Here is a 21,107-nt window from a genome sequence, read left to right as displayed (position 1 = left end):
TCATTTGCAGAGCTTGTTTGCTGCTCTGCCTCTGATCACTTTTTAACCACCTTCATGCTCTCATGTTAACTAACCTAATTGGACACCACAGTTGGAGGATGGAAATTTCCATTTCAAGTTCAGCCCCATATGAATTCTTAGCATATTTCTTTGGTTTTTGTTCTGTTTTTCTGTTTGCTTATTTTTGGTTTTTTGTCTTTTTGAGACAGGGTCTTGCTATGCAGTTCAGGCTGGCCTTGAGCTCAAGCTGTAGCTCGGGCAGATCTCGAACTCTCAACGATCCTCCTGCCTCAGCCTCCCAAGTGCTGGGATTACAGGAGTGTGCTAACACACCTGGCCATACTTATTAAAAGTGCTATTATTTTTCCCTCTAAGTCACCACCATATTAAGCACCTCCAGTGACCCTGCTACAGACTGCCTTTGTAATCACTGTTATGGATATGATGTTTTTATGACATTAGGAAAGGAAAGATCTTGTTGAAAATTTTTTTTTAAATCGGCTGTTTATGTAAGCATTTTGTTTCCTAATTCTAGAAACCCTCTGTTTTCCTATCATTTCTGTATTGGCAAAAAGACAAAAACAAAAATGCCACCCTGTTTACTTTCCTTCTTGGCAAGGTAATACAATTCAGCACATGTTCAAGAAAAAATTACCTAACAAATTTTATTTCTGTTTATCATTTTCAAGGCTGTAATAGTTGCACTCCCCTCTTTAAAAGTTGCATTTTCAAAAAGTCTATTTTCAATGAATTGAACATGAAGTTTAAAAATGCATATTGCCTTAAATAAGATTTCACATATTTTAAGCCAGAATCTTGCCGCTATTCCAGGAATAAAAGTTCTAGCTGTGGAAATTGCATATACACGTTCGCTCTTATACCAGAGCAAATTTTCCTTTCTGTTGCAGAAAAAAAGAAAATTACTCAATAAAATTCTAGCAATGGCATGCATTGTAGTTTGCAGCTAACATAGCAGACAAAGGGAAAGTTTCCTGAAAATAGCCTGCTTTTGTTCCCCTGAGAAGGACTTTTTAGGGGCCTCCATCAGCTGTCCTCTGACACCAAGTTCAGTTTGGGAGGGAGAAGTTGTGAATGAGGTCTTAAGTTGAAAGAAATGAAACATTATGCAAAACAGTCTTTCCTCCAGAAGAGGTTTATGTTTTAGAAGTATGTTAAGCGCTATGATTATATTGTAAGAATTACTCCAGCGTGCATGATTATCCAATACTGTTAGGAAATTTTGTGCTGAAGTGTAACCAGAGTTTCCAAGACTGACAGAGACAAGAAGATGCTTCCGTAGGACAGAGCAGTCGCACACATGAAGTAAGTGTGTGCTTCGTGTACTTCTGAAAGAGGTGCAGGTTTTTGGAAGGGCTGCGCCCCAACTTTAACATTAGAAATCGTTTCTCTCTCTCTCTCTCTCTCTCTCTTTTTTTTTTTTTTTTTTTTTTTTTTTTTTTTTTTTTGAGACAGGGTCTCACTATGCAGTTCAGGCTGGCCTTGAGCTCACTTTGTAGCCCAGGCTGGCCTCGAACTCACAATGACCCTCCTGCCTCAGCCTCCCGAGTGCTGGGATTACAGGTGTGCTCCAAAACGCCAGGCCTCGTTTCATTATATAGTGATTTTTAGAGGAAACAAGATGAGATGCTATTAATTTCTAACACTTCACTTCCAGTTCTGTTGCCGCAGGACACAGCCAGCACTTGAAGGCGGGTCCCAGACGCCGCGGCTGTCTCCTCCCCTTCCGGGCGCGGCCGCTCCCGGAGCCCGCGGTGGGCAGGGCGGGCCGGCGGCAGGATGAGCCTCCCCGCGGAGCCGAGCAGCCTCGGGAGCGGGAAGCGGACCTCGCGCCTTTCAATCGCAGGAAAAGTATTCGCACGGGTAAGAAATACCATCCTTTTTACTGGGAAACCGGGATGCGACAAGGAGAAGTTTGAAAAACAGTTGTTTTAAAGCTTATTGAGGGGAATTTAAGCCTTCCCATCTCTAACACGGCCATCAGGGGCGGCGTAAGGAATCTAAGCGAAGTCTCAGCAGAAACTCTTCAAACGCTTTAGCCTCGTCCTCTTTCCTCTAGTAAGAATTATTGAGTACCCTCGGCTATTGGCTGCATTACTATAGTTTACAGTATTAAGGAGTAAAACAGAGATTTAGAACATAATTATTGGGTAATTTATCTTAAAATAAGCACATCACGCTATCGTAAATGACACTTTAAAGGTAACTGTGTATTGTGAAAAAAATAGATAACTATGTATTCTGGAAAAAATCTAATGTCTGAAGACGCGCCAAGCGCGGTGGCGCGCACCTGTAATCCCAGCACTCGGGAGGCTGAGGCAGGAGGATCGTTGAGAGTTCGAGGCCAGCCTGGGCTACAAAGTGAGCTCAAGGCCAGCCTGAACTGCATAGTGAGACCCTGTCTCAAAAAATACAAAATAAAAAAATGTATAGAGGACTTTGCTGTCAAGCTATTGCTGTGTCGCACAGGGTGTGTCCTCTGGTAAGCTCTTGTACACTTGTAAAGGATGAGAGTGAAAAAGACAATTTCGAGTCATTCAAAAATAGCTTTGATTGTGTGCACCTCTGAGAATCCTTGCTGCGGAGTGATATAATAAATACGCTCTTCTTTAAAGTAAGACTCGACTCCGAATGAATTATGTTAAAAGCAAACAACAGCTTTGCACAAGCTTGGTAATCGTGATGGAATCCGGGGCATCATCTTTGGGGTGGGTGGTTTGAGTAGTAAGTCACGCAGCACTCTCCGGAGAATTTTATTTTACAGTCAGGAAAGGGAAGACTAAATATCTCTATTTGAAAGTTGAGTAACAAGAAATCAGAACATCCTTAAATGTCTTCTTACTTTTTGCCTATATTCGGCTATTTCAAGTTCTATTAAAGCCTCCTTCAAAATGTTTTTTTACCTTTAGTGTTTTCCTATTGCTTGTAAGATTAGATTCAGACTCGTCCATATGACTTCTAAAACCTTCCGTAATCTGTGTGGTTTTTTTGGCAGGGGGTAGGGAGTGCAAGATTTAATAAAAAGCAAACAAAAAATAAGAGTGTTCTCTTTCCACGTTGTCCAAGTTGTGAACGTTTGTCCGGATTGTCCGGGGTGTGGTTCTAAACAGCATTAGTGGAGCAAATACGAAATGCTGTCCTCCTCCCCAGCCAGAAGACAGGGCCCAGAGGACACAGACCCGCCCAGCCCTCCATGGTCCTGTGTTCCCTGCAGCTCACTGCAGAACTGTTCCAAGAGTCAAAAAGATAGGTTCACTCACTCCCTCTCCCACCAGGGCATTGTTCTGGTCGTCACATAAATGCTCTCTCATGCCCTTTTTCGTCCACTCAGTTTTTCTTTTTTGAGACAGGATCTCGATATGCAGCTCAGGCCGACCTTGAGCTTACTTTGTAGCCCAGGCTGGCCTCGAACTCACAAGGACCCTCCTGCCTCAGCCTCCTGAATGCTGGGATTACAGGTGTGCGCCACCCCGCCTGATTTGTCTACTCAAATCTTGAGTATTCTCTGAGATTAAATGTAATTTCCCACTCACACTGCATCCATTTGACTTTCTGCTTTAAGTCTATATTTAGCAATTGATTAAATATACCTTTTATATATAGGTATATAATTTCCTAAGGATTCTATCACCACCCTTTCAGCAACCACATGGAGTACTTACATTCATAAAGTAGCAGGGTTTGGGGGGACAGAATGATTTTTTGAACTGAAAAGTTGGGTTTTGATCTTGTTACTGTCACAGTGACCTCCTACCTGAGTTTGGGGAAGTAATTATACAGCACGCTCCATCATTTCCTCCTCTCTGTGTTTCACACATTTGGGATTGCACAGAATGGATAAACATAATCATAGCTGTTTTTTAAGTTCAAGGCTTATTTACATTTAATCTCATACTTCTTTTGTACTCAGTGACTTAACAGTGCTGAACGTATAATAAATATTCAGTAAATATGTGTTGTCTTAGAATTAGGAGGAAGTAGCTACCAAGGCATTGGCCGCATGTAAATGGTTCTCTCCTGGGCTTGACTAGAGCCTAAAACTGCAGAACGTTGAGGCTGGAAAAGACCTTAAGGTTTGACCACCCAACTTCCTCGTTATCCAAATGAGGAAAGGGAGACCCTTGGAATTAAGTAAGTGACTTTCCCCGGACAAAATTGGAACTCACGTAATTTCTGTCATACTAGCCTAGCCTTTGCTTTCCTCTGGCTAGTTTTCAAAGGCTTGTATTACTAAAATATTTAGTTTCAAAGAGTAAATTGCTACTGTATACTCCTGGGAGGATCTTTCTGAGGTAGTTATAATTCCATTTTTAAAAAACTATCAATCCAGGCAGATGCAGTGGCACAAGCTTGTAATCCCAGCACTGAGGAGGCGGAGGCAGAAGGATTATTGCAAGTTTGAGACCAGCTTGAGCTACAAAGAGAGCTCAAGGCCCACCTGAGCTGCATAGCAAGATCCTGTCTCAAAAAAAGACAATCAATCAATCAATTTTTTAAAATATCAGTCCTAAGAATATGAGGTGATGGTGGGCTGGGGACGTGGCTCAGTGGTGGAGTTCTTGCCTTGCACGCACAAGGCCCTGGGTTCAATCCCCGGCACCACAAAAGCAAGCAAACTTAAGAATATGAGATGAGATGTTCAAAGCATTTTTATCCATTGAGAACTATAATTTTCACTGATAAGAGTTGAGAGAGTGCAGGAAGGTGGATAAGAAACTGAGGGGGTGAAGGGGGTAAACACAGCTCTCATAATCACAGTGCAGTGATGGGAAACCTTTCAGAGCTGTCGGAGCTACGGACGGCTCACTGCAGCATGCCTACTATAGGTTCCTGGGCCACCACTGTCACGATGTATTGACAGCTGACAAAACGTGATAAAAAAAAAAAAATTCAAAATAAACACATGAAATGAAAAGCTGTTAGGATAAAAATGTTAGAGAAATTATTCTAGTTTTTTTAAATGTTTCATGCTCCCATTGTTTTGTTGGGGGAGGGGTTTGAGGGGGTTGGTTTTTGTTTTTTTGAGACAGGGTCTCGCTGTGTAGTTCAGGCTGGGCTTGAACTCACTGTGTAGCCCAGGCTGGTCTTGAACTTGCTGTGATCCTGCAGTCTCAGCCTCCTGAGTGCTGGGGTTACAGGCGTGCGCCACCACACCTGGCTCTCGTTGGCTTTTAGATGGAAAAGTTTTAAATCAGGCAAAAGCAATTCTAGTAGTCCTTTGTATGCTGTTACCACGACTAGAAGGTTTATTATACCAAGCATGTATTTATTTAACATTTATTGAGCTCCTTCTCCGTAGTAAACTCCAGATGTTGAAGTGGGAAGGAAAGAGTCATTGTCTAAAGAAGCTCAGATAAAAGCTAGGCAAATGTAGGCGTAATCCAAGTAATATAAATTCAGTGTAGTGAGAACTATTTCAGCAGCATAAACAGGAAGTGAGGGAAGGGTCAGGGAGAGTCAAGAACGACCCTTTAGGAATGGAAGGGTCAGGGAGGTCTTCCCAGGGGACATTTGTCAACTGAGATTTGAAAGATAAAGGTGTAAAAGAAGAAGGCTTTGGTAAGGAGTAGAAAGTAGAGAAAGTTCTGCTCTGGCAGCAGTAGGGAGTAGGGGAGGCTGTAGAAGCAAGAAAACCGAGTGTGTATTACATGGAAGATGCCAGGAGTGATGAGGCTTGATTTAAACCAGTGCTAGTGGGCTGGGGATGTAGCTCAGCAGCACAGCGCCTGCCTGGCAAGTGCAAGGTCCTGAGTTCGATTCTCGGTACCAATAAAATAAAATAAAGCAGTGCTAGTGTGTATCTCACAAGGAAAGCCTTAGACAAAGGAGTCAAGAATGACTCTCGGGTTTTGGAAACAGTTATTTGGACACACATGGGAAGGTGACCTGGAGCCAGAAGTTGACATTTGCAGGTTGCGTATTCTCGGGTAACTCCCCCCGACGCCCCACCCCGCCCATAGCAGTCTTCCTGAAAGGGTGGTTTACAATCAGGGTCTTTGCCTTTCCCCCTCCCGTTCTCTTCTGCATCACTGTCCACCTCCCCTTTACCCGAGCTGGTGACCAAGAGCCAAACCTTCATAGTGGCCACCATCCACTTGTGTTACGGGCTCTGCAGCTTCTGATTCCCAGCAGCCGCTCCTCAAAACTCCTTTCTCCCTTGGCTTCTAGGTCACATTTTTCCTAGATTAGCACAGCTGGTCGAATTATTTTCCTCGCCAACTGTGTTCCATTCCCTCTGTGCTTAGTTCATGGGCTAACCCCTGAACAAGTTCCCAAGCCTGAAATTTTGAAGTGATTTTCCTTAGCTGCTCCTTTTCCATTGGATCTACAATAAGCAAAAAAAAAAAAAAAAAAAAAAAAAAAAAAAAAAAAAAAATCCTAACTTGTTTTATAGCCCTATCAGTGCTTAATGATTAAAAGTTGCTACTTGTCTCTGTCCAGTTCTGCCCAGTAGAATCTATTCTCTATGGCACTTCCATACTGAGTTTTTTAAAAATATACTAAAGCCAGGCATGGTAGCACATGCCTGTAATCCCAGCATTCAGGAGGCTGAGGCAGGAGGATCACCACAAGTTCAAGGCTAATCTTAGCTGCACACTGAGTTCCAGGCCAGCCTAAACTACACACTGAGACCTTGTCTCAAAAACAAACCAAAAAAAAAAAAAAAACCCCATAAAAATAAAGAAGTAAAAGTAAATTTAAATATGTCTTTATTCTATTTAAATTGTCAATTTTGTTTTTAAGGAAAAATAAGTTAAACCTCTTTAGCCCACCTTAAGGCTTTTATGCCATGACGCTCCTTCCCAGGCTTTCCTCAAAGGAACTACATTACAAGTTGCATTTCTGTGAGTTGAATTAGGGAAAAAAAAAAAACATTATATAAAAATAATTGTCTTAGATGCGAACATGGTGGCACACACCTGTGATTCTAGCACTCAGGAGGCTGAGGCAGGATGATAGCCTCGAATTTAAGGCCAGCCTGGGCTACATAGTGAGTTCAAAGCCAGCCTGGACTACATACCGAGACCCTGTCTCAATGAATAAAAATAAGAATAATACACCAGGTGTGGTGGCACATACCTATAATCCCAGCACTCAGGAGGCTGAGGCAGGAGGATTATTATGAGTTTGAGACCAGCCTGGGCTACAAAGTGAGCCCAAGACCAGACTAACTACATAAGAGACCATGGAAAAAAAAAAAAAAAAAAAAAAAAAAAGAAGGAGAAAGAGAAGGAGAAGGAGGAGAAGGAGAGGAAGAAGGAGGAAGAAGAGTCTTCCCTTATAAGCAAAAGGAGAATTCTTTCTAATGAGATAGTTTATCTAAAATAAAATTTCAAAGTTGGTAAAACATGTGAGTTGTGAACTGTTAACACTCTTTAGGCCCAGCATGGTGGCGCACGCCCACAGTCCTAGCACTTGGGAGGCTGAGGCAGGAGAATCGGTGTGAGTGTAGCCTGGGCTACAAAGTGAGCTCAAGCCCAGCCTGAATTGCATAGCCAGACCCTGTCTCAAAAAGACAAAAAAAAAAATTAAAAACCAAAACCAAAGTATATATTTTGGTGGTTGTAGACTGATGTTTTACAAGACTACCTCCTACCATGCCTTTACATTTATTTCCAGGGAACAGGTAATCTTGACATATGTGAAATCCTCAGAAATGCATCCTTGCTGAAAAATATAATTGCCTTATTTAAGGTAAAAATGAGGAGGCCTCAGGCAACCCGCACACTCTCAGCCTCTTGCCTCCTGGCCTTTGGTCGAGTTGCTCCTTCCGTGACGACTCTCCCTAGGCTTTGGAAATGCTGGTCTTTCACGGCCACACGACCACACGACCACCAGTTCCTCTGAGAAGGCGTCTCTCAGGCCAGAAAGGGGCTCTTCTGTGTCCTGCTTCACAGCACTCGTTATACTATTTCTGTACCTCTCACTTGTGGCTGAGTCACTGCAAGATAAGATCTAAGTTCCACTCTGACGTACTCTGCCAGCTTCCCACTGGGCCCCACCACGTGGGGGTCACGAGCTGGATGAGGACAAACCACCGTGTCCAGCGGCAGGTGTGGCTCCGCCACTTCCCTTGGAGCCCAACCTTAACTGCCTTCAGGGACCCAAGAAACTGCTGCCCTGTAGAGTAGGGCTTCCTGGTCATTTTTCTGAGGTGGACTTCAGACTGTCCTCTGAAGTTTCAGTATTTAAATCAGCGGAAATAAAGTGTCAGTAGACACATGAACAGGAGAAAAAGCCCTACGAGGTTTATTAACATGCGTGATCCAGGGAGCCGTACAGAACAAGAAATTTCAAGGGTCCAGACAGAGGAGAGGGAAATGGAGGGTGCAGGCAATTTTGGAGGGGCAGTAAGTTGTCTTTCTGAGAGACAAGGGACCCAGAAAACAGACAAGGTCCTAGGACAGAGTTCCTCCGGGCTCCAGGTATGGTGTTTGGTTTTTATTCTCTGCCTCTCTTACGTGAGTTAATCTTTCTTGGTGAGTGAAATTTCAGAAACAAGATTGAAGACAATTATGCTCCTCTTTGGTGAATCCAGTCTTTAGAAAGATACGAGAACTTCAGAAAATGTCCTGTCAGACTGGAGATGTAGCTCAGCAGCACATGCGCCGGCCTGGCAAGCGCAAGGACCTGAGTTTGATTCCCGGTGCAAAAAAAAAACCCAGAAAATGACCTGTCCTATGTTTCAGAAGCAAAATAGGATCAAAAGAAAGCAGAAGTGACGGGTGTTGGAGACACCTTCAGCCTGCTTTAGTTCACTATGTAAAAACACCATACTTTGGGGTACACCATTCCCTATACTGCATATAATCATTATATGCTGCAAACATATGCTAATAAAGAATTTTAATAATAAAAATGAAAGAAAAGAGCTGTGCATGCCTGTAATCCCAGCACTCGGGAGGCTGAGGCAGGAGGCTCGTTGCCAGTTCAGGACCAGCCTGGGCTACACAGTGAGCTCAAGGCCAGCCTGAACTGCATAGTGAGACCCTGTCTCAAAAAGACTGAAAGACAAAGGTAGTAATAAAAGATTGCTTTTATCCATGCAGTATGATCAAAATATATAGTGAATGTTTATATTCTTAAATGTATTATAATAAAAGACATATTGCTGTTAGTCCCCCTCGAAATGCTCCCGCTCAATTTGAACACACTTATCCCATCGTTCTTGCCACTCTCTGAAGCAGTTCTGCAGGTTCTCTTTCACGAAGGTCTCTATGAGCTGCAATAAAAAAAAAAAAAATACAGTGAATGCTGCTGCGAGTGCCATCCCAGGCAAAGACAGGTTTGTGAAAACATTACAGTCACTGTGTTCACCCACTTCATCCACTGCATCGAGCACTGTGTGGCTTGTGGCTTTTTCCTCAAGTCAAAATGATCATGAAAGGTAAATGTTTTGAAATGATTCAGAACAGCGAGGCAGCCATGACAGCACAACTAAAGAGTAGGACTTCTGGAACTGCTTTGGACAGCTGCACTAAGAACTGTCAGTGTTTAAACTGAGGGGGATATTTTGAGGGGGGTTAATGGTAATGTGTCTTTTATTGTTACAAGTTTTTATGCAGGTAAGCATTTGCTGTATTTGTCTTTTTTTTTTTTTTTTTTTTTTCCAGTACTGGGAATCGAACTCGCGACGTTGCACTTGCCAGGCAGGCGCTGTGCCGCTGAGCTAAATCCCCAGCCCCCTCACTGTATTTTTCAATCACACCTTGTAAAAAGAACATTGTCTTCTTTGCTTTCATTAGGGATGAAGATGGCTGTTTCCGTCTCGGAAAATGATTGCATCAGCTTTGTGAAAATGAAATTTATTGACAATGTACTTTACTTTATACGTAAGTCTGAAGCAATAGGATAGATACGGGGCTTAGATAAATACTTTCAACTAGAAAAAGGTTGTGTGGTGAACTATTCAGTGATTCCCTTTCGTCACCAAATTCTATTATAATACTAATGACTCTGTTCTTTGGGCAGAAAAAATTGAACTTCAAACTAAGCATAACATTTCCAAGATCCCAGCTCTCCGCCCCAGCACATTGCTTTGGTACTTAAATTAGCAGTTGCTCTTCTCAATGTAGCAGTAGGTGTATACCAGGAAAATCCCACAAAACTGGGTACATTGAGGAAATACTACTTTTCAGAGCAAATTGGCAAATTATATGAGATACACTAGAGTTCTATGAGTGAGTTATATCACTTTATGTAAATGTGTATGACAAATAAAAATTTATTCTTATGATTAACCATGCGTGGGCAACTTGGCTTCATTTGAAAGCATCACAAAAAGTCCTTAAGTGACTTTCCACTTAGGCAATAAATTTAAGAGTAAATATCACTTTATAAAATTTCTTTTTGTATTAAAATTTATAAGCCCTGGACTTAAGTTTTATATCTAACTTATGGACCTTTGGGTGATTTTGTAACATTTTCCGATGAAAGCTAACAAAGGACTAGCTGGCGTTAAAAAAGCAGGGGTTAAAAAAACAGGGGTTAAAAGGGGTTAAAAGGTGGGGTTAAAAGGGGTTAAAAGGTGGGGTTAAAAAAGCAGGGGTTAAAAGGGGTTAAAAGGTGGGGTTAAAAAAGCAGGGGTTAAAAGGGGTTAAAAGGTGGGGTTAAAAAAGCAGGGGTTAAAAGGTGGATGTGGTGGCACACGCCTATAATTCCAGCACTCAGGAGGCTGAGGCAGTAGGATCCCTGTGAGTTCAAAGCCAGCCTGGGCTAGATAGTGAGTTCATGGCCAGCCTGAACTGCATAAGGAAACCCTGTCTCAAAAACAAACAACCAAAAAAAAAAAAAAAAGAGGTTAAAGAATAGGCAGTGGCAGAACAAAGTAGTAAAAAATAGGGAAAAGAAGAAAATCTGGGTTGAAATGCATAATTTAACATATTTTGTTTCTCTTTTTCTCCCCCATAGCTGAAAATTATGGTAAAGTATAAATGCATTTTTCTTTCTTTATAAAGTGAGTAGCTGCACGAGACACATCCATATCGCCACTAGCAACTGGGAGAAACTGCCCACGTGACACCAAGCTATTTGGGAAGCCAGTTTTCTGTCAGAGGAATATGGACTCAGTAACATAGCATTGGAGTGAAGATGCCATAGGGTTACAAAAAAAGAAACTGTATAAAATTTGCTCTCCAATACCTTAGGAAGCTGTCTAGCTCACAGATGCTACAGAACAGAACTTGCCTATTACGTAGGTCTAAGATGAGCAGGAAGCCCCTGATTCTCTGGAGACCTAGGAAGAGGAGATTGATGTCTGGAAATTGTCCAAAGTCATTCTCCCCCTTCTGTGCACTCCCGTCTCAGAAATGCTTTCGGACAGACCCTGGGGGGCTCCTGTAGGCAGAGTGTTCTGAAAGTAGAGGAATAGATGGGATCAAAGACCGAGATTCGAAAGGAAGCGCAGCATGTGAGGAACACAGTGACTCAGGTGGGAGTGGTGCGAGAGAGGAGAACAGGAGAGGCTAGGGAGGTAATTAGGGTACAGATCAAGAGGTTCTCTTATGCCAGGATGTGGAGTGTGGGCCTCATCTTGGGAGTAATAGGGATTTGCTAAGCATAACATGTCTGCACTAGGACACAGGTTAGTTTACTATAATGAAGGTATCTAAAAGTGTATCACTGGGGCTGGGGATTTAGCTCAGCGGCAAAGCGCCTGCCTGGCAAGCGCAAGGTCATGAGTTCGGTTCCCAGTACCGAAGAAAAACCAAAAAATAAATAAATAAATAAAAGTGTATCACTGAGTAAGAGGAAATTTCTCTCTCCAGTAGTCCAAGTTAGCAGTCAGGATGCCTACAGCTGGCGATGTTTTGTTTTTTTGTGTGTGTGGTTTTTTTTCATCTTTTTGAGACAGGGTCTCACTCTGTAGTTCAGGCTGGCCTTGAGCTCACTTTGTAGCCCAGGCTGGTCTCGAACTCACAACAATCCTCCTGCCTCAACCTCCCAAATGCTGGGACTACAGGAGTGCGCCACCACACCCGGCCTCAGCTGGCAGTGTGAGAATGTCATGTTTCTGCTTTCTTGTCGCTCCGCCGTCCCCTAGTTGTTAAACTGATTCACAGATTTGAAAATGATCATACTTCCTGGGCCTGTATCTCAGTTCTCAAGAAAGGGGCAAGAGAAGAGGAAAACAGACCCACTGCATGTAAAGTCTCTGCTTGGAAATTGTCCATATCTCGTCTGTTCATATTCTGTTGACTAGTCACATGGCCAACAGTAGGGAAGTCTGGAAAATATCATTTTCATTCTGGGTGACCATGTGCCTCATTACAGTTAAAGTCCTTGTGCCACCAGTGTAAAGAATGTTGATGGAGCCAGGTGTGGTGGCACACGCCTATAATCCCAGCACTTGGGAGGCTGAGGCAGGAGGATCTCTACGAGTTTGAGGCCAGTCTGAGCTACAAAGTGAGTTCAAGGCCAGCCCTGAACTGCATAGCAAGACCCTGTCTCAAAAAGAAGGAAAAAAAAAGAGGATACCCATTAAGAGACTATTATTTTAGCAGGATGTGCCAGTACACACCTGTAATCCCAGAACTCAGGAGGCTGAGGCAGGAGGATCGAGGCCAACCTAGGCTACATAGTGAGTTCAAGGCCAGTCCAAACTACATAGCAAGACCCTGTCTCAACAAAACAAAACGAGAGAGAGAAAGGGGGTGGTGAGAGAGAGAAATTAATCCCTGTAAGAAATGATGCAGGGTAATCATGAGGAGCTGCAGGTTGATTTTAGAAAAACTCAAAAGCATCAAGAAGACATGATTTGGGCTTAGATCTGGAAGGGAGTGTAAAAGAAGGCAGGAAAGGTGATGTCTACATTTTTCACTTAACACAGTTTGTATCACTCTGTGGAACAGGAGACCCAGGAGGAAAAGCAAGGTTTCATATGTAAAGAGCAGGTGATAAGTTTAGTTTAGGATCCTGAGAGAGTGTGGTGGAGATACCCAGGAAGCTCTTGGACATACGGTTCTGAGCTCGGGTCAAATTTTGCCTGGAGATGCATGTAGAAGGCTTACGCACAGAAATGGTATCTGAAGCTATAGGAATGAAGAGAAAGACAGGAAATACGTAGAGTGTGAAAGAAAATGCCAAGGATTAAATAAACTCTGAAGAATACCTACAGTTAATGCAGTAGAAAGAAAAGTTAATAAAAAACAGAGCAGACTAACTAAAGGGAAGAAGAAAAGAGAAGAGGATATGTAACGAGAGAATGTTACATAATCCCAGGAGAGCATTGCAAGACGGAGGTAAAAGGCTCTGTGTGGAATCCTGCTGCCTTCAAATTTAAGACCCAGACAACATCTATTCGAGTTAGCAGCAGGGAGTTGGGTGGTCTCGGTGAAAGAATTTTGATGGTGAAGTGGAGGCAGAGGTAGAGTGCAGTGGTAGTAGATTAAAGGGAGGGTACAGCAACAATACAAATGATTCTTTCCAGAAACTTGGCCATTAAAGAGGAGAACAAGGCTGTAGCTTCACGCTAGGATAGCGTCCGTGGAGGAATTTTAAATTCTGAAGAGCTTTATGCTTTTCTTATAAAAATGTGCCCATTGAAATTAATTCAGACAGCCGGGCGTGGTGGCACACGCCTGTAATCCCAGCATTCAGGAGGCTGAGGCAGGAGGATTGCCATGAGTTTGAGGCTAGCCTGGGCTACCTGGTGAGACCCTGTCTCAGTGAAACCAAGAGAAGAAATAATGTGCTGAAAGTGAAACAGAGATAGTGGCTAGAGGTTCTGCAGCGAGGGAGAAGACTTGAAATCGCAATGTGAATTGTAGAGGAGAGTGCCGAGCTGGAAAACAGTACTGGCAGTTGATGAGCCTGTAGTGACATCAACTTTAATGTTCATGTAATTGGTCTCTAGCAACAGTCAGCAGCCAGGTTTGGAATTTCGTCGTCAGATAAATGAGTGAGGGATTTAAGATGCTGACAGGAAAATGAACCATGAGGTTCAGCGGCACCGGGAAAGAAGGGAAGACACGTTAGCTGGAGAGGAAACGAGAGTGAGGACACTGAAAGACAGTGACGTGTAAGAACGTGTACAGCTGGAGTAAAAGCATAGGAAAGCTAAGACTGGGAGACTGGGCAGAAAGTCGGCTGTGTGAAGTGAACACCTCAGAGGCAGAGTGGTGCTAAGTGGTGTAAGAAACAGCATGCCCTTGGAAGCTGGTTGACAAACAATAGGCACAGCCGGGCACGGTGGTGCACGCCTGTAATCCCGGCACTTAGGAGGCTGAGGCAGGAGGATTGTTGCAAATTTGAGACCAGCCTGGGCTACAAAGTGAGCTCAAGGCCAGCCTGAACTGCATCGTGAGACCCTGTCTCAAAAAGACCAAAAAAAAAAAAAAAAAAAGGCAACTTGGAAATAGTTGCTTCTGGAACAGAAGATTGTAATTAGTTAATAACTATTTAAAACTGAACCATGTAGTATGTCTGTGTGTATATTTTGAAAGAAACTTCTTTTTAATGAACTTTAATGTGTATTGTAGAAAACCTGGAATCGGATTATTTTGGCAAGCTTGTTCCTACATTGTCAATCATACGAAATTTGCAAAACCAAGTCCTCTTTATTAACCATGAGAAGCAGCCGGTGCTGGAGGCTATGACCGATTCTGACTGTGCAGGTGAGGGTTTTTACGCTTGTGCGTTCATGGGTGACCAGCTCCTTCTTCCGGTTCCCGTTCACTGCCTACGCTTTTCTATGCCAGACCCAGCACTTGGATGAAAAAAATAGGTCTAATAAAGACATTTCTGGAGGGCATGTCATTGTGAACCTACATGTGGATCACCAGTCCCTTTATGTTTGTTGCATTAACTGTATATGATCTCTATGGAGTTGGATTCTTAATCGCTGCTGTTAGAGCTGACAATATTGATAATTTTTTTTTTTTTTTGTCTTTTTGAGACAGGGTCTCCCTATGCAGTTCAGGCTGGCCTTGAGCTCACTTTGTAGCCCAGGCTGGTCTCGAACTCGCAACAATCCTAGTGCTAGGATTACAGGCATGCGCCACCACGCCTGGCGATAAAAATTTTAAAACACACAATTTACAATAAAGAGACAAGTATTTCAAATGAGTCTTCCTTCCTCCGGAAGTTAGACTGTCTTAGAAAATGAGTAAGTTCACTACCTCACAAGAGATGAGCCCCAAATACCAGTTTGGAGCCAGGTTGAAGAAGTAAATGCACATTTTTGAAAAATTCTTGAATTCTGTTTCTTGTACCGGGGGTTGTATTTATGGCCTTTATACTGACCTATGTTCCAAGCCCCTTTTTTTATTTTTTACTTTGACACAAAGATCATACTAAGTTGCCCAAGCTAGATCAAACTCATGATCCTCCTGCATCAGCTTCCCAGAGTGTTGGGATTACAGGTATGTGCCACCATGCCCAGCTCTTAACAAATACACTTTTAAATATCCTATTTAGCATTCAAAAGCTAAAGACAGGGTTGGGGGTGTAGGCCAGTGGTAGAGAGCCTGCCTAGCATACATGAGGCCCTACGTTCCATCCCCAATACTGCAAAAAAAAAAAAAGTCGAAGACAGTGTTTTGAAATTCAGAATATTTGTAACACACTCAAAAATTGCTGCATGTATGGTTTTTTGTTTTTGAGACGGGGTCTCATCATATAGTGCAAGCTGGCCATGAACTCACTTGTGCAGCCCAGGCTGACCTCTCACTCATGGCCATCCTCCTGCCTCAGCCTCCTGAGGGCCAGGATTACAGGCGTGTGCCACCACACCTGACCACTGCATGTATGTTGTAACACATGTTTAAATGTGTTTTAAAGAATGTCGAGCAAGCTGCATAATCTCCTCCTGCTGTCTAGGTAAATCTCAGAATGTAAGATTGACAGCAGGTCTATTACGGACTATCCTTGGGTTACAGTTCCACAGGCCTGACTTGTAAAACTTCTCCTAACTAGTGGTCTCTCTTGTTTATTTCAGATAATGCAGCTGATACTACCTTTAACATACACGTGTATAAAGATAGCCATGCTAGAGGTATGGCTGTAGCCATCTCTGTGATGTGCAACGGAAACCACACTCTCTCCTGCAAGGACAAAATTGTTTCCTTTAAGGTAAGACTGTGCCTACTTTCTCTTTAGTCAAATGAATGGACAGAATTAGAGACCTGAAATAGCTTCAGTAGTTCAACCCTTTATCTAGAACAGAGCAAGAAACACAGGACTGTAGAAATGGATAGGTACAAAAATTTTTCAAACTCTTTAACCTACTGTGGTAACGGGATTTTTCTGAGCTTGTTGCAGGCAAGAAAGAATATAACAGGGCTGGGGATGTAGCTCAGCAGCACAAGCACCTGCCTGGCAAGCACAAGGTCCTGAGTTCCATTCCCTGTATGAAAAAAAACAGGAAGAGAGAACACAACACTTGTCTCATAACCTCACTCTGTTGAGGGGCTGAGGATTTAGCTTAGCGGCACAGCGCCTGCCTGGCAAAAGCAAAGGTCGTGAGTTCGATTCCCGGTACCAGAAAAAAAACAAAACAAACAAACAAACCAAAAAAACCTCACTCTGTTGAATAATCAATCTATGTATAAATTATAGTATAGGATAGATATGTGAATTCCATATTTATTTAATAGCATGTGACTGTGCAGAATAAGTCCTCCTATATAGAATAGAGCTAATTGTCCTGTCAATCTGTCCTGTAAATTTACTTTGTAAATTACAATAATATTTTAAACCCTAATTGGTTTGTTCTTGCTTCTCAGCCTAAGTCTTAGCCACATCCTTCAGCTTTCAGTTGATGTATATTATTATTAATATAAATTAAATGAAATTAATAAGATCGGCTATGAAAATAATGCTATCGGCCAGGCGTGGTGGTGCACCCCTGTAATCCCAGCACTAGGGAGGCTGAGGCAAGAGGATCACTGTGAGTTCGAGAGCAACCTGGGCTACAAAGTGAGCTCAAGGCCAACCTGAACTGCACGGTGAAATCCTGTCTCAAAAAGACCAAAAAAAATAAAATAAAATAAAAATAATGCTATCTCCAAGCTAAGCATAAATTATTTCTGGTCACTATTTTTTTCTCTTTTATTTTTCTATTGTCTGCATTATCATTAGGTAAACAACCATTAACTCTAGCTACAGACTGACCCAGAAAACTTTCTTCCTAGTGAGAGCAGCCAGAGCAAGGCCCACACACTGACAAAGCTCACAAGATACAACACACACAGCCTCCAGGCAAATCTCTTTGCTGTTTCCTTCTAACCTGGGCACCAACCCTTCTGGGTGCGATTTGGAGTCTTTATTGTAGACCTGATAGGCAGGAAGCTTAGTTGGGAGAGATTGGTGGGAGGGTTTAAGCAGGAGATACTGCATGGAACATTCTAGGAACTGGAAGAAATCCACATTTAAGCCAGCTTGAAGCTTATGTAGTTTTGGTTATCCCTTTTAAAGAAAGAGAACATAAAATTACCCGAGACAGCCAGCAGTGGTGGCTCACACCTGTCATCCCAGCACTCAGGAGGCTGAGGCAGGAGGATCTTGCGAGTTAGAGACTAGCCTGGTCTACAAAGTGAGCTCAAGGCCAGCCTGAACTGCATAGCGAGACCCTGTCTCAAAAAGATTAAAAAAAAAAAAATTACCTGAGGCATAAATGCTGCAACTTACTTAGAATTTTTTTTTTTTTTTAAAGAGGGCCTTAGAAGAGACCTGTAAAGGTGAATGGCTCTGACATTGAAGCTTAATCAGCTTTGTAGCAAATCTACTTTGAGAAGGAACTCAGTAAATATTACTTGTATAAGTGGAAAGAAAAGAGGAAAGAAAGAAGGGGGAGGGAGAGGGGAGGAAGGAGGCGTAGGTTAGGACCAGCATTAGGTCCTGCCCTTCAACCCTTTTCCTCTGCAAATAAGAAGCTTTGCCGTGGTTGCCTGAGACGGGGTTCTAGGTGGTAGGACACGGCTCGCTGCCGTCTTGCGCTCGCCTTTCTGCCTCACTTACTAGTGGTAAACTCTTTGGGCAGCATGAAGAAGGCTTTGCTTCCAAAGGTTGCTGTCAGTGTGTCTCACTTACACATACATCAGGCTTGGCCAAGGCCCTCCCAGGCTTTGTAAGGCAACTGGGAGGGGGCCAACAGAGCAGATAGGAGGTCCAGTTTAACTCTCCCTGAGTCCAGATTCAGCCCCTCCTCTGTAAAGAATCCTTGGTCCCTGAGAGTACCCAAGTGTCACAAGGGAGGGCTTTCCAAACTGAGTGTTCTTCAGGGTCCCCAGGATTGTTACCACACATCCATTTGTTACGTTCGGCTTTAAGTGGCCCATACCAAGACAGGAAAATCCTCAGGGTTTTCTGACTAAGACTAAAGCAATCTCCTATTCTACCTATCCACGCGCTCACCTCCAACTCTGTTAGGTTGGATCTAACAGATTCATTTTCCTCTGTAAAATTATAAGAGCTTCTGACATTTTGGCTAAGGGCTATTTCTCATTTATACTTTTTTTTTTTTTTTTTTTTTGATGTTTTTGAGACAGGGTCTCTCTATGCATTTCAGGCTGGCCCTCAGCACACTTTGTAGACCAGGTTGGTCTTGAACTCTCAAGATCCTCCTGCCTCAGCCTCCCCAGTGCTGGGATTACAGGCGTGTGCCACTATGCCCGGCCTTCATTTATATATTAGACCCCAATGTAGTCTCAGTCTGACTCCCACAGCTTAGTGTTTATTAAGTTGTGGTTTGCTGTAGATAGCTTCAGAAGTAGATGCCACTGGGGAAAGTAGTTGATTCTCTCATCAACTCAAGGTCCTACACTTGTTGGTAAAGGACAGAGGTAAGAGTTATGGCTGTCAATTCTACAATTAAGTTAGAGGGGTCCCCCACCCTGGGGTCTTGCAGCCATCTTAGGAGAGGATGGAATGCTATTTTAATTTGAGAAGTTTATCATACCTTAGGATAATGGGACTCTTTGCTCCTATGGGTCAAAATTAAGTCCACAACATCTGCTGGTTCCAGGACTAATGTGGAAGAGCCCTGGGCAGTTCCTACATTTTCTAGTCTGTCTGGAAAAGTAGACATGGTGGAATAATAGGAAGGTGTAGGAACTACTGATTAGATGACCAGTAGGATTACAGCTTCAGGTAACTGAATCATTCCTCACAAGACTGTGTTCTCTGGTTGAATAATACAGGAATCAACAATCTGGGCTTGGTGGCGCATGCCTGTAATCCCAGCACTCGGGAAGCTGAGGCAGGAGGATCGCTGTGTGTTCGAGGCCAGTCTGCACTGCATAGTGAGATCCTGTCTCAAAAAGACAAAAAAACAAAAAAAAAAAAAAAAAAAAAAAAAATAGCAATGGGCCGGGGACATAGCTCAGTGGCACAGCACCTGCCTGGCAAGTGCAAGGTCCTGAGTTCGATTCCCAGTACCAAAAAAAAAACAAAAGATACTGAAAGGCCTGGATCTGGGTGTGCACTCTGTGATGGAACCTATCAGAGCAGACAGGGAGAATAGAAGATTAGGAATTGAGGAGCAACCAGTACTCCTATAGTTAGAGATTATTTTTCTTAACTCTTAAAAAACAACTTGTTCTGTACCGTAATATACCTCTAAATGATCTGCATGTATTCAGATTGTTCCTGTCCTTTAAAATTAGGTAATGTTATTTTTTCTCTCTAGGAAATCAGTCCTCCTGATAATATCAATGACACAAAGAGTGACATGATATTCTTTCAGAGAAGTGTTCCAGGACATGATGATAAGATGCAGTTTGAGTCTTCATTGTATGAAGGATACTTTCTAGCTTGTGAAAAAGAGCAAGACCATTACAAACTTATTTTGAAAAAAAAGGATGAATATGGGGACAAATCTGTAATGTTCACTGTTGAAAACAAAGACTAAATATTAAAATTCTATAATTGAGGCCGGGCATGGTGGCGCATGCCTGTAATCCCAGCACTGGGGAGGCTGAGGCAGGAGGATTGTTTCGAATTTGAGACCAGCCTGGGCTACAAAGCGAGCTCAAGGCCAGCCTGAATGGCATAGCAAGACCCTGTCTCAAAAGGAAAAAAATAAAAATAAAATTCTACAATTGAAACTTTCTGAGTTTTGTGTTTCTGAAAGACTTTTTAGAGTTCTTAAGCCTTCTCATCCTCCATTGCTGTAACAAATTACCTGAGGCTGCAAGCTTATAAAGTAAAGAAATTTGTTTGTCTCATGATTCTAATGGTTGGAGAGTTCAAACAGCATGACGCTGGTATCCTGGTAAGAAACCCTGGCTATGTCGCAACATGGTGGGGGAGCAGAGGGGAACTAGACCTATACAGAAGGGGCTAAGCACGTGGACCAGCCTCACACTGTACCAACCTACTCTTCAGAGTCCAGTTGATCCGTCCCTTCCAAGGGCGGGGCCCTCATGATCTAAGCATTCCCATGGGCTCTCAACTCTTAAAGGTTCCACCCCTTCGATATTGTTACGTTAGGGACCAGGATGAGGACCTCTGTAAAACCAGCCGTATCTAAACCAAAGCGAGCCCATAGTTGTGGTGATGAAACAAAATTAATAATTTTCTCAAAATATATCATTAAAAAATGAGTAAGAGGGGCCTGGGGATGTAGCTCAGTGGTAGAGTACTTGCCTAGCGTGTTAAAGCCCTAGATTCAGTTCCCAGTATTGAAAAGAAAAAAGGAGGGGTGGGGGGTAAGTGAGCTGGAGGTACCACGTGGTGCTCATGCGTGGGCAGCTTGGCTGAAGCCGTAGGTTTGATTCCTAGTACTCAAAAAGAAAAAAGAATAAGCTTTCACAAAATTGAATTACCCATTTTTTTGTTCTTTTTGAAACAGGGTCTTGCTATGCAGTTCAGGCTGGCCTTGAGCTCACGTTGAAGCCCAGGCTGGTTTCGAACTTGCAACGATCCTCCTGCCTCAGCCTCCTGAGTGCTGGGATTACAGGCGTGCGCCACCACACCCAGCCTATTCGTTTTTTTGGATAACTCAAAAAACATTTGTATAATTTGTAAAAAGTGCATAGTTATAAAACACATTCTAGATTGCTGTACATGGAATACACTTAATAGAATGGTTTTGTATTTTTGGGTTATTGATCCTAACATGAAAGATACTGATATTTGAATTCTATAGT

At 42.8% G+C, this 21,107-nt stretch overlaps 1 protein-coding gene across 2 annotated transcripts; it reads left to right on the top strand.

Annotated features, from left to right (window-relative positions):
• Positions 1-1,302: 1,302 nt before the first annotated feature.
• On the top strand, positions 1,303-19,949 carry Il18 (interleukin 18; the record flags this gene model as incomplete). Of its 2 annotated transcripts, XM_005378111.2 has the most annotated exon segments (7): positions 1,303-1,323; positions 1,676-1,881; positions 9,765-9,851; positions 10,930-10,941; positions 14,499-14,633; positions 15,956-16,089; positions 19,646-19,949. In XM_005378111.2, coding segments are annotated over 7 exon segments (801 nt in total). In that variant the 5' UTR covers positions 1,303-1,318.
• Between the last annotated feature and the right edge of the window lie 1,158 nt (positions 19,950-21,107).

Source organism: Chinchilla lanigera, unplaced genomic scaffold (assembly GCF_000276665.1).
Source record: "Chinchilla lanigera isolate Chin_1 unplaced genomic scaffold, ChiLan1.0 scaffold00011, whole genome shotgun sequence".
Lineage (NCBI taxonomy): Eukaryota > Metazoa > Chordata > Mammalia > Rodentia > Chinchillidae > Chinchilla > Chinchilla lanigera.
The sequence above is the reverse complement of the archived record's forward strand: the minus strand, read 5'-3'. Positions and strand labels throughout refer to the sequence as shown.